We start from the raw sequence: 17,367 nt of genomic DNA, 5'->3' as shown, positions 1-17,367 counted from the left end.
ACAGAATAAGTGTGGAGCTCTGAAAGACGGAAAAGACCATATGATATTGCTTACATGGGAAACCTCAAAGAAAAATGGTGCAAATGAACTTCTTTACAACACAGAAATAGCGTCACAGATGTAGAAAGCACACTTCGGGTGACCAGGGTGGAAGTGGAGGGGAAGGGATAAATCGGGAGATTGGGATTGATATATACACATTACTATATATAAATAGAAAAGTAATAAGGCATAGCACGGGGGACTCAACACTCCAGAATGACCTATATGGGGAAAAGATCTAAAGAGTGGGCATATGTGTGTGTGTGTTTATGCACTAAGTCACTTCAGTCGTGTCTGACCTTTTGCGACCCTGTGGATTGTAGCCGGCCAGGCTCCTCAGTCCATGGGATTCTCCAGGCAAGAACAATGGAGTGGGCTGCCATGCCCTCCTCCAGGGGATCTTCCCAACCCAGGGATCACACCTGAGTCCCTGATGTCTCCTGCGTTGGCAGGCGGGTTCTTTACCACTAGCGCCACCTGGGAAACCCCCATGTGTGTGTATAACGGATTCACGTTTCTGTACATCTGAAACTAACACAATGCTGTAAATCAGCTAAATTCCAGTAAAAATCATACTGAAAAAAAGATGGAAAGACCTGGCCCCATAGGCATTGAAAGCAGAAGACAGTTCACAAAATAAACATAGGTGAGTTGCAAAGCAAATATGAATGAACCACAGAAGAAATATTTGTAAAATTAGGAAGCCTAGGTAATCTTTTAAAAATATCTTAGAAGGCTTTCCTGGTGGCTCAGACAGTAAAGAACCTGCCAGCAATGCGGGAGACCCACGTTCAATCCCTGGGTCAGGAAGATCCCCTGGAGAAGGGAATGACAACCCACTATGGCATTCTTGCCTGGAGAATCCCACGGCCAGAGGAGCCTGGCAGGCTACAGTCTATGGAGTTGCAAAGAGCTGGACACGGCTGAGTGACTAACACACTAAAATACTCTCAAAGAAGAATATAAGACCAGATGATGAGGACACAGGCTCATGAAGATGCGCGTCTTTAGCAGTAAAGCCAACATCAGGGCACACAGTGGCAGTAACATGGAGAGTGCTGGTGGTGGCAGGGCTCTCGAGTTTGTGTCCACACCGCAGTGGGGACAACGGCTGTGATTGTGTTTATGCTGCTGTTAATCATTTATAACCTCATTCCACGGGGCAGCGTAACTGTTATTGACATTCAAGGCCCTTTTGTTAAAAAGACAGAGTAAAGGTGCTCCCTGAGAGGATCCGTTAACTTACCAGTGCACTTTTTTGGAGCTAATCAACCTTGTTTGGGTTTGGCTTTGGTTTGCTTTTCACAAAGTGTCGCTCTGGGAGGAAGAGATATGTTTTGAGCACTCTTGACCAGATTGGTATGATTTCCATAATGAAATAATACAAAGGGTCACGTGGTACATAATTCACTCATAAGCTCAAAATAGTGGTTTTTATTCATCACTGCTTGCTATACAGGTCATAGGATTCTGAGTGAGAGTAATTAATTTTTCTTAATCTGTAATTACATGTAATTCAAGCCAAACCACCTTCTTCAAATACCAGAAGATACAGTACTTATTAGAGTGTGTGGCTGTAATTATCTTTTCTGTGTTAAAGTTAAAATTCAAGAACGGTCTGTTTATAAAAAAGAGAAAAGAACTTATGTTTAGCACAAATGTATCCTTTGGTGATGTTTTAAAGTGCAATCAGAGCCAGACTGAACTTTAGGATATCTGTATTAGCCACCATGAAAATGTAAAATATGGAAATACTAATAATAAGTATAAATTCATAAAACAGTGATCTTCTGTAGAAATGTAACAGACCAAAGAAGTAAACAGGGCTGCGCTCACCCTCTGCAATGGCCCACGCTCTGTCTGTGGAGTGTGCTTCTCTCTGAACCCGAATAAATCCATTTCTTACCCCAAAAGAAAAAATGTTTTTAAAAAGAAGTAAATAGGGGAAATATGTGAATTCAGCCTGGAGGAGATGGCTTTTAGTTAAGTGGTTGTTTCACTGAGCTTCCTGAGAGTGTAAGACATATTCCATTCATCCTTGTGGTCTAGAGCCTGGCACAGGGCCTGGTACTAGGAAAGCCCTTGACAAATGTGTGATTTATGAACGGGGTGATGGAGGGAGGGAGGGATAGAGGGCTGGATGTAAAGAGGGAGGGAGGGGTGGATAGGAGGATGGATGAATGATGAGTGAAGAGACAGATAAGACAGATGGTAGGATAAGTGGGTGAACAAACGTAAGAGAGGAAATCCAGGAAAGATACAATACACAATGCACCTAAGTCCTATGGAAAATGACAAATAGCCGGGAACGTGTGAAGGTCTGTTCATAGCGTGCAAGTGCGAATGTAGGCGTTCGTGGGGGACTGTTTCTGTCTTGAAGAGACTACCTGGTAGGTACAGAAAGTGCTTTGCATGGTGAAAAGGAGAAGAACTGTTTTACAGGAGCGCAGTGACATTCTCAGATCAGCAGGGAGAGGAACAAGTCTGATGGGAGAGAGGCACAGACATCAAAACACATAAGACAGTGTGTTGTCCTTGTCGTTGTCAATAAAGCTGTTTTGAAAACTGAACAGGTTGACATTGGGAGGGCACTTTAAATTCCAACATCACAGTGAAAGAAGTTGACTACTTTTAACCCAGCTATGATTTTATATATCTTGCCTTTATGTGGGAAGTTTGTATTTGAATAATGCTAGTGTTTTTAGAGCCAAGGAGATTAAAAATTTCAAAGAGTAATTTTTTATCTATAATAACAAGGGTACAGCATTTTGCAGCAAAAATATCAGCCCCCACAGTAAACTCCTTCTCAGTCAGATCTAACCTGTGCTAACTATTAACAAAAAGCTGCCAGTAATCGCAGACACAGATATACAGGGATGGCACGTACGGAAAAGTGGCCACAGCGGTGACATCGTTCACTAAGAACACTGCTCAGCTGCTGCGGGCCCTTGACACAAGGCTCCCGTGGGTTTCTGCCCTCAGTGCGTGGGGAGTTAGAATCTCAAGTCAATAACGTCTCTTTTAGAGGAGTAAAAAGTGTTAGGCCATCAGAGATTAATAAAGATCATATTATGAGGGCGTTTGAATGCCAAACCCCAAAGCATGCGTTTTAGCTTACAGGCAATACAAAATCAGGGAAAGGTTTCTAGGGTGTTAACAGACTGGAGGCAGTGGCAAGGTGAGCCAAGGGCAGGTAAAGAATTAGAGGATGGAGTCCTAGATTTTGGATACAGTTATCTTATACCAGAATGTGATGGCGCCAGAAATATGACATGGAACATCTGTTTCTCCAGCTGCATTAGACACATTTTTTTCTTAAATGAATGCATTCGCATAGTGTAAATGGATTTATTTTTTTTAAGATTCAATTATTTGAAATAAATAATTTTAAAAATCTTAGCTAACATTGTAGCTACTATCCATTAAAATCATTTTCTTTGAAATTCTGTTTTTTCCATTTTGTCATGCCATCTGCTTTCCTTCACCTAATATGTGTAAATTGTGCCCTTTATATTTTTCCAACAGTATCCTAGCCCACAAATATTTCACAGTCAAGTTGAACATTCCAACAGGTATTCCAATAATGACAAAAATGGGAATTCAGTGGCCTTCCACTGTAGAGATATCTCTAGAAGGTACATTAGAAGATAGAGATATCTACAAGGTACATTACTGACATAGATATATGACTTTAATGATTCATTATTATAAAGTACCCACTAGGCTGAGAGTTCATGAAGCCATCTGGGTTTTGAAGGATGAATAGGAGCCATTCTAGCAGATGATTTAGAGAGAGAGATGAAGAAAAATACAGTGTTATATGTTAAGCCAGAAGGAGAAAAATGTTCCTATTTAGAAACAATAAGAAAGATGATATAATTTGAGAATCAACTCAATTGCATTGGAAAAGGATCTTGTACTATAGAAAGTCTAATAAACATTTCAAGAGAGTTTGAGCATGATCTTGGAAATTATGACCTGCTACTAAATAATTTTAAGCATAGATGCAATGGACATGAACTTGGGCAAGCTTCAGGAGATGGTGAGGGACAGGGAGGCCTGGTATGCTGCAGTCCATGGGGTCGCAAAGAGTCGAACATGACTGGGTGACTGAACCACAACAGAACATAATGAGACTGGTGTTTAGAAAGATACATTCAAAACTGTATCAGTAATTGAAACGTTTGAAGTCATCAATGACAATTTTGTTTAATCTTTTAAAATCTGTCACTTCAGAAAACAAAAACAAAAGCCCTAATGGTTTTCTAATAAAAACAGTGGTGACTCTAATTCACAGATGGCTTTTCTGAAGGTAGTTTTGCCCACGATCTTCCAAACAGCAAGGGGTGATCGGATGGGGGAATGTCCCTAAAAAGGTGAGGCCAGTGATGCAGAAAGGGTGGTGAAGTGTTGAAGGACGCCCCTGAAAAAGTGAGGCCACGGAAGCAGGAAGTGTGGGACCCTCTCCTCTTTCCAAGAAGGGCAGCCCTCCGTGTCTGCCTCTCTGGTTGGAAGTGACAGTCAGAGTTGAGGATGAGGACAGGGAGGCAGGGTAGGGACCTCGCAGATGCCCTCAGCATCTCTAGCGCAGCCTCCAGGCCACCTGCGCTGCATGGCAACCGCCCATCCAGCCTTGTCTCTGTTTCCGTAGCCTGCATCCCTGAAAAACCCCTAAAAACTGTATCAGTCGTTGAAACTCTCAAAGTCATCAATGACAATTTTGTTTCATCTTTTAAAATCTGTCCCTTCAAGAAAGAAAAAAAACACCTAATGGTTTTCTAATAAAAATAGCGATGACTCTACTCACAGATGGCTTACTTTACAGGAGTCAGGATGACATTAAGGTTTTCGTCTCAGATAGGAACACGCTGCCTCCAGGGTGTACATGGGGAGGGCTGGGAGGGAGAACGTGTCAGGCTCTCCTTTTCTCTGGTTGTGAGAACAGCTTTTTAGAAGAGAATGCAACCAAAGTCAAGAGTGGAGGTGCTCCCGACATTTGGTCTCATTCAGATGAATCTTAATTTACTGGATTTGATACAGCGTACCAAGGCACTGATTTCAGAGTAAATGTGTATGAATTCAGCACGCAAACGAAATCAAAATGACCAACACTTTTCTCCTTGTCGGTGTCATTAATAGACAAGGTAAATGCCTGAAAACGCAGGGATCTTGTCTGGGTTTTCCTGATGAAGATAGGTTCCTTGATTTATGTCCTACTAATCCTTAGTATAGATCCTTGGTAGCTCAGCCGTAAAGAATTCACCTGCAATGTAGGAGAAAAAGGTTGGATCCCTGCGTCAGAAGATCCCCTGGAGAAGGGAATGGCAAGCCCCTCCAGTATTCGTCCCTGGGAAATCCCATGGACAGAGGAGCCTGGTGGGCTAGAGTCCATGCGGTCACAAAAGAGCTGGACATGACTGAGTGACCAAACAGCAACAGTAATCCTTGGTATCATTGAGAGCCGAGGCCTTAAGGACTAAAATGTATTATTCGGAATAATTTCTGAAGAAGGAATCTGAAATACTACTAAATGGCTAATTTCATTTTTAAGGAGAAAGAAACATTTTTGGGGTGAATCTGTTTCATATTTTTGAAGAATAAAATTTGGGATATTTTATTTTACAGTCTCTTTGAAATGACTACATGTTTAGTACATTCAGTAATGCTTCATTAAGTTCTTATATCTTATCATAGTGAAAGTGAAAATGTTACTCTATCAGTCATGTCCGACTCTTTGCGACCCCATGGATGTAGTCCGCCAGGCTCCTCTGTCCTTGGGATTCTCCAGGCAAGAATAGTGGAGTGGGTAGCCATTCCCTTCTCCAGGCCCGACCCAGGGACTAAACTCGAGTCTCCTGCGTTGCAGGTGGATTCTTTACCATCTAGGCCACATATCCTAGCATGGTGTCAACAAATAAGATGCTCTTTTTTTTTTTCTCAGTTATACCGTGTGGTTCTGTTCATAATGTCCTGCTTATCACAACCATGGCCCTATTCTCAATTTGCTGTCTTGGGGAAAGCTCCCTCAGCCAGCATAGCCAAGCAAATGCTAACAAGTTTAGTTGTTGTTCAGTCACTAAGTGGTGTCCGTTTGCGACCCCATGGACAGGTGTCCCTGTCCCTCACTATCCCGGAGTTTCCCCAAGTTCAGGTCCATTGAGTTGGTGATGAGCCAGTGATGCTATCCATCTGTCTCATCCTCTACTGCCCTCTTCTTTTGCCTTCAATCTGGAGGCAAGAAATGGCAAACCACTCCAATATTCTTGCCATGAGAACTCCATGAACAGTATAAGAAGGCAAAAATTTCAATGAGCATCTCCAGACATAAGCAACCCATAGATAAGTCATGTGGTTAAACAATAAAAATAAAGAATGACTGAATGAATCTGCCTATTGGATGGTGGTGGTGGTGGTTTAGTTGGTCAGTCATGTCCGACCCTTGCGACCCCATGGACTGTGGCCTGCCAGACTCTTCTGTCCATGGGATTCTCCAGGCAAGAATACTGGAGTGGCCTGCCCTGCCCTCCTCAGGGGACCTTCTTAACTCAGAGACGGAACCCACGTCTCTTACATCTACCTGCATTGGCAGGCAGATTCTTTACCACTGCTGCTGCTAAGTCGCTTCAGTCGTGTCCCACTGTGTGAGACCCCATAGACGGCAGCCCACCAGGCTCCCCCATCCCTGGGATTCTCCAGGCAAGAACACTGGAGTGGGTTGCCATTTCCTTCTCCAATGCATGAAAGTGAAACGTGAAAGTGAAGTCGCTCAGTCACGTCCAATTCCTCAAGACTCCACGGACGGTAGACAGTAGGGCCACCTGGAAAGCCCGCGGTAGAGGACAAAGTGAAAGTGAAAGTCGCTCGGTCATGTCCGACTCTTTGCGACCCCATGGAATTCTCCAGGCCAGAATACTGGAGTGGGTAGCCTTTCCCTTCTCCAGGGGATCTTCCCGACCCAGGAATTCAACCAGGGTCTCCTACATTGCAGACAGATTCTTTACCAACTGAGCTATCCAGGAAGAGAAGGATCAGCTAAATAGCTACATCATCGTGCCCAACCTTCTGTCTTCTGTCTTTTTCATTTAGTCCCTGCATCATTTATTCTTATCACCTACTGAGTCCCAGGTCTTATTTCCAACTTGCTGAATGACTTCCAGTCCTGGCTTATGTGTTCGGTGTTCATCATACCTTCTTTTCATCCTGGAAGACATTATCATCTGTTTCTCTGACTCATCTTTTACCAGGACTTCACAATTCCTCATCTTCTGTTTCTAATCGGTCACCTTCCTCACAACCCTACCACTTGTGAAGTTCAGGAGTATTTCTTCACATTCTTCTGGAAATGTAAATATCCACGTGCAGTGGTGAATACCTACTGCAGCATGCTGAGAGAATCTAAGGGTCATTCATCGGCTACTCTGGGAAAGCAGATGAAGGTCATGCAAGCCCTACCAGAAGGGAAGAAACAGGCATCAAAAATCCACTCCTGAAGGCGGGGCCCAGGACAAATGGAAATCAGCCAACGGACAAGCAGCAGCTGTGGAACCTTCCAAACCTGAATCATTGATCCCATTATAGTGTCCTGCCAAAACCATGCCCAACAATCCATTCTCAAGCCAGGCTTTTCTTGCTTTTTTAATTGGGCTATAGTTGCCTTCCAATGTCGTGTTAGTTTCTGCTGTACAATGAACTGAATCGGCGTTATGCATACATATTTCCACTCCCTCTTGGGACTCCCTACCCCACCATCCTACCCCTCCAGGTCATCACAGAGCCCCGAGCTGAGCTCTCTGTGCTATACAGCAGCTTCCCATGATGACCTGTTTCACACCTGGAAGTGCATATATGTCAATCCTAGCCTCCCAGTTCACCCCACCCCGCCTTCCCCACCCGGCCTCCACATCTCTCTACGTCTGTGTCTCTATTCTTGCCCTGCAAATAGACTCAGCTGTCCCATTTTTTCTAGATTCCACATATATGTGTTCATATATGATACTTGTTTTTCTCTTTCTTACTTTCTGGAACTTCATACATTTCCAGAATAATTGGTACAAAGTTAGATGGCCTCCTCTTCAGTTTCCCAGTGTATGCCCCATGTTCACAGGAAAGTGTCTCTGCTTTCCCTGGGATGTGCCTCCCAGTGTGGCCAGCAGGGACAGGCGTGGCCTCCTCCCTCCTGCCTCTCCACTCAAGCCTATTTGTCGTTTTCTGCTCCTTGCCTAGTGTTCCTGTTCCACTTTCATCTTTTCCCATCATCCCTGGAAATTTTTTTTGTATCCTCAAATCTAGCAAAGTTCTCAAGATCCACCTACTTGGAATTTTTGGAGTGGCTGTTAGAAATATCACTAGAAGAGATCTTCACCATCCTACCCAGCTCTCTTCCCACCCATGGTCTCCACTGAATTAAGGGAGAAGAACTATATTCCAGCCCTTGCATTTCCACTCTGAGGGCTCCCCCATGGCGAGCACCCTGCAGTGGTCATACTGAGGCTGCCTGCTGTATAGCATCGCTACCTATAATGCTTTGAGAGTTTTGTTTCAGAATCCAAGTCTGCATAGATTTTGCTTTGCGGATTTAGTTTCCTATCGTGAGTCACATGGGCTTCCCAGGTGGCGCTAGTGGTAAAGCGAAAGTATTAGTTTCTCAGTCATGTCCAAGTCTTTGTGACTCCAGGGACTGTAGCCTGCCTGCCAGGCTCCTCTGTCCATGGAGTTCTTGAAGCAAGAATACTGGAATGGGTAGCCATTCTCTTCTCCAGGTATCTTCCTAACCCAGGGATCAAACCCAGGTCTCCTGCATCACAGGCAGATTCTTTACCATCTGAGCCACCAGGGAAGTCCCTGCCAGTGTAGGAGAAATAAGAGATATGGGTTTGATCTCTGGGTCTGGAAGATCCCCTGGAGGAGGGCATGGAAACCCACTCCAGTATTTTTGCCTGGAGAATCCCATGGACAGAGGAGGCTGGCAGGTTACAATCCATGGGGTCAGAAAGAGCCAGGCATGACTGAAGCGACTTAGCACACATACATCCACAGTGAGTTACATTCCACAATCGACAATGAACAGAAGATGACATGCCCCCCCCCCGCCCCGCACCGAGTGCCTGTCTCACAGATTTGCTCCGTGGTGCTCACAGACAGTACCAACTGTTCTTCCTGTTGACTGCCAAAATAAGTCAGCAGTTGGGAAGAAAAAAAAAAAAAACACTATGAATTATGGAAAATAACTGGGGAGACAGAATGGCAATACAATGGGGAGAAAAGTACCAATTCTCTGTGGCCACCCACTCAAGTGCCTGCCTCGTACTTCAACCAACAAAAAGAAAAGTAAATGAAGGAGGACATCTAGTCAACCAGGAGCCTCAGAAACAGGAGAGTGGAGAGGGCTTTCCCTGCCCGTTCAAAGAGCTAGCTCAACTGCTGTAATGCAAGATTTAGGTCTCAATCTCTTGCAAAACTGTTTCATGAACACAGCAAACTGGCCTACAGGAGAGCTAGATGGAAAGACTGTTGTTGTTCAGTCGCCAAGTCATGTCAGACTCTTTGCAACCCCATTGGATTGCAGCACGCCAGGCTTCCCTGTCCTTCACTATCTCCCTGAGTTTGCTCAAACTCATGTCCATGGAGTCAGTGATGCCATCCAACCACCTCATCCTCTGTCGTCCCCTTCTCCTCCTGCCCTCAATCATTTCCAGCATCAGGGTCTTTTCTAAAGAGTTGGCTGTTCGCATCAGGTGGCCAAAGTATTGGAACTTCAGCTTCAGCATCAGTACTTCCAAGGAATATTCCAGGTTGATTTCCATAGGCTTGACTGGTTTGATCTCTGGAATGTGACAAAGTATGTCTGGGAGTCAACTCAGCTTCCATGTGAAAAGCTTCATAACATCACCTCAGGCTCTGCAGTCTGATAACCAGTCTGACCTGTCAGCCTCTCTGATACCTAATGGTGTTTAGACCTGTGCCAGCCTCGTGTCCCTGTGAGGTCGGCCACAGGCTTCAAGGGTCAGCGTGTCAGTGCTCACAGCCCATGCTTGGGAGCACGTGTTCCATGGTGCTTGTCTCCAGTGCTAAGGAGATGACCATGAACAGTATCACAAGGTCTGCCCAGGCCGTGTTTTTTCTTATCTAACAGGACATCATCTCTGAGCATCCACAGCCCCTTCATCTTAGTATTTCCCAGGCTCTTCTGCACTGATTCACTTCTGCTTCCCCGAAGAGACTGTAAGCATTTCCATTCTGAAGGACAGTCCTCACACCTACCCCAGTCCTGTGAATTCTGAGAAAATAAACATAACACACCAGAAAATTATCGTGAAAATGCACGGCTGTGGCTTATTGTTATGTGTTTTTAAGAACATTCTTTGGCAGCTGTCTTCATCAATAGTGGAACATTTGGGCCAACTTGTATACCACCAGAGCTTTCAGTAGAAGCTGATTCGGTAATATGCCTAAACTCCGTTTTTCAAACCCTAGATAAGAATGCTCATGGTATGGCTACTGTTCAGGCAGACCTCGAGATTATTGCTCAGAGACGACTGTGTGGAGACGCTTTACTTTTGTGCTGAAGTTCTACAGTTGCAGTTGCGTAAACACTTGGTTTATAATAATACATGGAGTAGTAGGAAAAAACCATTGCCATGAAACAGTTCCATGTGTCAGCTTTAAGTAGGTTTTGTTTATGGTCTTTTTGTTGGTTGGTTTTTTTCCCTTTTCACAGACTTGCCCTCCTTACTGTGAGATGAGGAAAGAAAAGGATTGAAAAAGAGGAAAGATAAGAGTTTAGCTCTGGAACTTAGGAATTCATTCATGGGAATGGTTGTATCTTCCAGTAAAGAGTCAAAACCAGTGTTTTCCTTTCGACTGCCTGGCGCAGCCACCCCAACTGCAGTGGATGGGTATTTGCAAACGTTAGTGACACTGTTTACATACAGAAAACATACTTATTAGGGCAAAAGCTTTGAGATTTTGATTAAGTGGAAAAATGTTTTAAAAAAACAGAGGAGGTACTGGAATTACTTTTGTTAGCTTTGCTCCTGCTAATCCTTTTCTGAAAAGAAAAAAAAAAAATCTCTTGCCTGAATATTTTCCCGTTGTTATTTTGGCATCTTCCTGCTGCTAAATGTCTCCCTGCTGTTTGCGTTTTAGATTGGAGTTCGGAAAGTGTTCCTGAAATACTGGCACGCCAGCCAGCTGAACGATCTGTGCCGCCAGCTGCAGAGAAAAATTATCACCTGCCAAAAAGGTAACAGTCACACATTTCACAGTCACAGTGCAGTCACAGTTCTGAACTTTGCTGAACTGTGAAATACAAACCATTGAGTGAACCCCCACATTTAAATCTTTGGGGGACCTACGTTAGAGAGGACCCTGCCATGGCCCTACGTCTATCCATCCCATGGCACCACCTTTGGGCAAGTAAATAGGTTTCCGGAGTTCAGAAAGCACTGTGGCTAAGTTGGCTGTTTACCTGTTTCTAGATCAGAGTGTGCTTTATTCCATGGTCATTCCATCTGCAGTTCTGTGCCTCATTGTCACCTAAGCCATCATTTGGAAGAGGGAATATACGTATCTTTTAATGGATGCATCCCTCACCTTGAAAATGGGCTTCCCTGTTGGCTCAGTGGGTAAAGAATGCGCCTGTAATGCAGGAGACACAGGAGACAAGGGTTTGATCCCTGGGTTTGGGAAGATCCCCTGGAGGAGGAAATGGCAATATTCTGCCTGGAAAATCCCATGGACAGAGGAGCCTGGTAGGCTACAGTCCATGGGGTTGGAAAGAGTCAGACACGACTGAAGTGACTGATCACGCACACATGCACACCTTGAAAATAACTAGTTTGTTGATCCTGCAAGAAACACAGGACAAGAAGAAGGCACCTCCACACCTGCAGTGGGGGGGAAAAGCCCCATGTGACACTTGGGTGCAGCTCTGCATTCAGATTCCTGGGCTACTCCTGCAGTCAGCCTCTGGCAGCCACTCCTCCAAACCCCAGACCACATGGCAGGCTCTCTGCCTGGTCCCCTGAGGTCACTTTGACCAGCCTGGAGATCGGGGTGGTGGGAGGAGCCTCTGGTGAGGAAAGGGCCAACTCCCAGCTATGTGCACTCCTTGCTTCTGTCTGGGTTAGGCTGGTCTGGCCTCCTTTGCGGACTTCCCTGGTGGCTCAGATGTTAAAGAATCTGCCTGCAGTGCAGGAGACGCAGATTCGATTCCTGGGTTGGGAAGATCCCCTGGAGAAGGAAGTAGCAACTCATTCCAGTATTCTTGCCTGGAGAATCCCATGGACAGAGGAGCCTGGTCGGCTACAGTTCATGGGGTTGTAAAGAGTCGAACACGACTGAGTGACTAAGCACACATATAGCTTATATACACAGTGTAGGGAAAGGCTGGGCTCACAGGTCCACTCTTGACCACCACCTTTGCAGTTCCTGTTTGTGTGGTCAGACCTGGCATCCCCTGGGAGCTGGTGAGAAATGCAGAGTCTCAGGCTCCGCCTGCCCCAGACCCGCTGAATCTGAACGTGTATTTGTAGCCTCGGGCTGGAGGTGGGACTGAGTATGCTAGGCCCTGGGCTGTGGAGTCACCCCCTTGTTATACACATCACTCTTTCAGGGCTCCCCTGGTAGCTCAGATGATAAAGAGTTTGCTCGCAATGTGGGAAACCTGGGTTCGATCGCTGGGTTGGGAAGATCCCCTGAAGGAGGAAATGGCAACCCACTCCAGTATTCTTGCCTGGGAAATCCCATGGGCAGAGGAGCCTGGCAGGCTACAGTCCATGGAGTCTCAAAGAGTTGTATCCGACTGAGCAACTAGCATGAACATTCTCCTGGAACGTGTAATTAGAGGACTGTGCACTCTGCCCTCCAGCAGGTGCCCACTAGAAGTGCCTCCTCGGGTTGGTTACCAGTGTTAAGTCTCTGAGCCCTGCAGAGCTGAAACAAGAAATGAGCAGAACCGTGGTTCTTTCCTTAGCTCTAATGATAAAAATCGAGAATGGGTTTTTAAAAATGGCACCAAGATAAAAACCATAATTTTCTATCGCATAAATGAAATAATGGCTGTAAAAGCATTTTTTTTTAATTTACAGGCTCTTCAATGCAAAGTATTTACTTACTGATTTTTATTTTTACATCTCTTGGAACCATAGCTTCGGTCCTTTTTGCACATGTGAAATTCACTCAGAAGTTATAGCATCTGGAGTCATTTCCAGTTTTTCAAGAGTTCTCAGGTTTTCCTTGTAAATATTAGGTGGAAGAAAGCTGTAACTTCCTTAAGTTTAATCATTTCAATTACAGATTATTCCCAACAGAAATTTTCCTCTGACTGTATACCTTCATTTTACCCTGCATGGAATTGTCAGAAAGAGACAATCAATTACCTATTTGTGGCAGATTTAGTTCATTAGTTGTCTCGTAGTAAAGATGCCACATTTTAGCAACTCCTATAACAATTTTAATAAAATTTTTTGACGATCACTGGCGTGAAGTGCAGGAAAACAGAGTCTGAACAGCAGACAGAGGATTCCCGGGTGAACACAAATCCAGTGAATTGTCCTTCTGTAGTCGGAGGTCAGAAGTCTGGCTTGTCCACGTTAACCATCTCTTTATTCTGAGAGATTAAACATCTTGAATATACCCTTCCCTTCAGCTACCAAAATGTCACAGTCTCTCTTTTTCAAATGAGCAAGTCAACTGGCCAGTTTGAGGCTTTCTGCTTCTCTCTCTCCCTGTGCCTGTCACATGGTTAATATTTCTGCGTTTTATTCTGCATTTTATATTCCTGAAGTCTGATTGTACCTTTCACTGTTTAATCTTTTTCTCTTTTAGATTAGTTCAGCATGACTGTTTCTACAGTTAATACAACCGCATTTCAGAGTAACTAAACATTTAGTATTGCCGTCTGAGAAAAAAGAGCCCTTGAGCATTTTAGACATTTGTGTATTTTTTGCCTCTGAAGCCATAATTGTAGAAAGTTGTGTCCACCTTCCCACCCTTTAAAAATTTTTTTAATTTATTTTTATTAACCAAAAACATTTTGTATTGTGATATGGCTGATTAACAATTTGAACAGAGTCAAGGTATCTCAGTAAATATCCTAGACATATGTAGATACCTACACATTTGTCCTCCCATAGCCAGGAAATATTTTAAAACACTTAATGTTTTGCAGGGTAATTTCCTCCCTACAGAGGAGAATAAAGTGTCTTTATAGCACATTTGGAGAAGGGAATGGCAACCCACTCCAGTATTCCTGCCTGAAGAATCCCAGGGACGGGGGAGCCTGGTGGGCTGCCGTCTATGGGAATTGCAAAGAGTCGGACATGACTGAGCGACTGAGCACATACCCACATTAATTTTCCCTATAATTATAGCTCTTCCTATAATCCAAACAACTCCTTCTAGTCTTAGAAACTTAGACTGGGAAGAGACGCATCTGGGCAACTATTGGAAACCACTCCCCCTCACCCCCCACACCTGTCAGAGCCTCCCTGAGCAGGGCCCATCCTGTTTTTAACTTGCCCAGGGACTGGGAACTGACCCTTTTTCCCATGACATGCCTGATCCATTGACCAGCTTTGCTCATTGTTTGAAATGTCTTCCTTGTATTGATCCCAAACACACTTCCTTACACCTTCCCTGTTGTGACCCATCTGGAGAGCTCCAGAGCATGTCTCCAGGGCTGCATGATGGAGTTTGGCCTCGTAAGAGCAGAGATTCGAACCCTGGCCTCTACTGTTGGTTGGCCATGTCTCCTTGGAGGAATTTTCTTAACCTCAGTAAGCTTCTGTTTCTTTGGGTACGAAATGAAGATTTGTTGTTGTTGAGTTGCTAAGGCGTGTCAGATTCTTTGCAACCTCATGGACTGTTGCCCGCCAGGCTCCTCCACCCATTGGATTTCCTAGGCAAGAATACTGGAGTGGGTTGCCATTTCCTTCTCCAGAGAAACTTCCCATCCCAGGGATCAAACCCGTGTTTCTTGTATCTCCTGTTTTGGAAGGAAGATTCTTTACCACTAGTGCCACCTGGAAAGCCCACAGAATGAAGGGATGGGTACATCAGTGATCGTTGAGTTTGGGCCTTGAAAGATGGGATGGGATCCTGGCATGTGGCAGTGCCTTTGAACAGCGGGCATGATTTTTCTTTGCAAGTCTTACATTTGTTACTGACATATTAGTGATTTCGAAGTGTGTTCACCCACCTGTTTTTCCCCTGATTCTTGCATGTTTTTCTAGCCCTGCTTCCCCAGAAAGCAGAAGGATGCCCCATATTTCTACACAATCTCTTCCCAGAGCCTTAAATGCAGAGCTGGTTTTTCTACGACTTAAATCCCAGTCCTGTGAACAGTATGTGCATGACATTCTCAGAGACTACTTCCAGGGGCCTCAGAGGTTTCTGTTATAATCTGATATAATGCAGTTGGTGCATTGGGACACACCCAGAATTCTCTGGGGTTTGGACTTCCTTCCATCAATGTCCAGACTGTGTTACCATAGAAGGAGGGAGCTTTGTCAGGATATTACCTGCCCAGTCAGGGTAAGGGTTTTTACCTCCATTCCTGTCATTCCTAAAAGTGTGGGTATCTTTTTTAAGACAATATTAGAATGTTTTAGTAAAGTCCTAGACTGGGTGAAGAATATTTTATTTTAGAGCTTCCCTGGTGGCTCAGTCGGTAAAAATTCTGCCTGGAATGTGGGAGACCTGGGTTTGATCCCTGGGTCAGGAAGATCCCTTGGAGGAGGCAATGGCAACTGCACTCCAATATTCCTGCCTGGAGAATCCCATGGACAGAGGAGCCTGGCGGGCTGCAGTCCATGGGGTCACAAAGAGTCGGACACGACTGAGCAGCTAACACTTATTCTTTAGACATGATGTATCTGTGGCTTGTGGGTGTACGTCTGGATTTCTGACCCACCGTTGTGTTCTTTCACTGAAGTGGTCAGAGGATTTTTAGCCCGCCAGCACTTGCATCAGAAAAGGAGCATACGGCAGCAGGAGGTCACATCCATCAACAGCTTCCTGCAGGTCACAGAGGACCTGGGGCTGAAGACCTATGACGCCCTGGTTGTTCAGAACGCCTCGGACATCGCCCGCGAGAATGACCGGCTTCGGAACGAGATGAACGCTGCTTTCCACAGAGAGAAGTTGGAGGCCAGGGGCAAGCAGGAGGAAGGCTCCAAAAGGTAAAGGCGGGCGGTGTCCAGCTCCCATCACCCATGTGGTTCATCAGGGTGGGGGGAGCAAGAAAATGCCCATAGTGCTCTTCAAAATATGGTTTTTTATATGGACCATTTTTAGAGTCCTCACTGAGTTTGTTGCAATATTGCTTCTGTTTCATATTTCGGTATTTTGGCCACGAAGCCCGTGGGATTTCAGCTCCCTCACCAGGGATCAGACCCACACCCCGTGGCTTGGGAAGGCGAAGTCTTAACCACCGGACCCCAAGGAAGTCCCAGTGCTGATAGCTCTTAATGTAAAGTTCAATCACACGTGACCATAGGGAGAAGAACACTCATATACGCATGCCCACTGTGTAAAGTGAAACCTCCTGACATCTGAAAGGATACATTGCCTGGGCTTTCCTTCTAGAAAACGGATGCTCTGTGTGTTAGTTCAGGCCACGTGAAATAATTGCTACACTAATGCCTGTATCATTTGCCACCTCCAGCACCAAGATTTTTTTTTTTTTAATTTTTTATTTCGTTCTTTATCAGCCGTGCTGGGTCTTTGCTGCTGCACTGGTTTTCTCTGGTTTCCGTGAGCGGGTATCGAGAGCTACCCTCGAGGTGCAGTGAGTGGGCTTCTCATCGTGGTGGGTTCTCTAGTTGGGAAGCACAGGATCTAGGGCTCTGGCTCAGTAGTTATGGAGCCCAGGCCATGTTGTCCCACAGCATGTGGGATAATCTGGGACTGGGGACCAAACCCGTGCCCTGTGCATTGGCAGATGAATTCTTTACCACTGGGCCACCAGGGAAGTCCCTCACCAACCGAGTTTTAAGTCCTCTAATATTTCCATCTTAGCAAAAACGTATAGCTGGGATCTCGACATCTTTACGCAAGTGTCATATATATAAATAAGGCTGACTCACAGAAACGTCTGAAAGTTTGACCCCCAAAATGGAGAAGCCACTCTAAAAACACAAAAGCAGTGAGCTTGATCGGTGGTGGCCTGTATTATATTTCCCTTAGGAAGCTCGCTCATCTTCTTTGCCAGTAAGGAAAGCTTCAGGGAAAGCTTTTAGAGTTCACGGTGGATGCTGAGCTGGAAATAAACAAGTGAAGAAATCCAGGTCCTTCTCCACGTCACCGCTCTTGTCTCCCTGTGAC

General features: G+C 45.0%; 1 protein-coding gene across 1 annotated transcript in view; it reads left to right on the top strand.

Moving 5' to 3' along the window:
• The window catches only part of MYO16 (myosin XVI), a 390,818-nt gene that overhangs the window by 301,294 nt on the left and 72,157 nt on the right, over positions 1 to 17,367 (top strand). The window contains 2 exon segments of the mRNA XM_070380864.1: positions 11,188 to 11,284; positions 15,977 to 16,223. Of these exon segments, the coding sequence (XP_070236965.1) occupies positions 11,188 to 11,284; positions 15,977 to 16,223 (344 nt within the window).

The sequence above is a fragment of the Bos mutus genome, chromosome 12 (assembly GCF_027580195.1).
Source record: "Bos mutus isolate GX-2022 chromosome 12, NWIPB_WYAK_1.1, whole genome shotgun sequence".
Taxonomy (NCBI): domain Eukaryota; kingdom Metazoa; phylum Chordata; class Mammalia; order Artiodactyla; family Bovidae; genus Bos; species Bos mutus.
The sequence above is the reverse complement of the archived record's forward strand: the minus strand, read 5'-3'. Positions and strand labels throughout refer to the sequence as shown.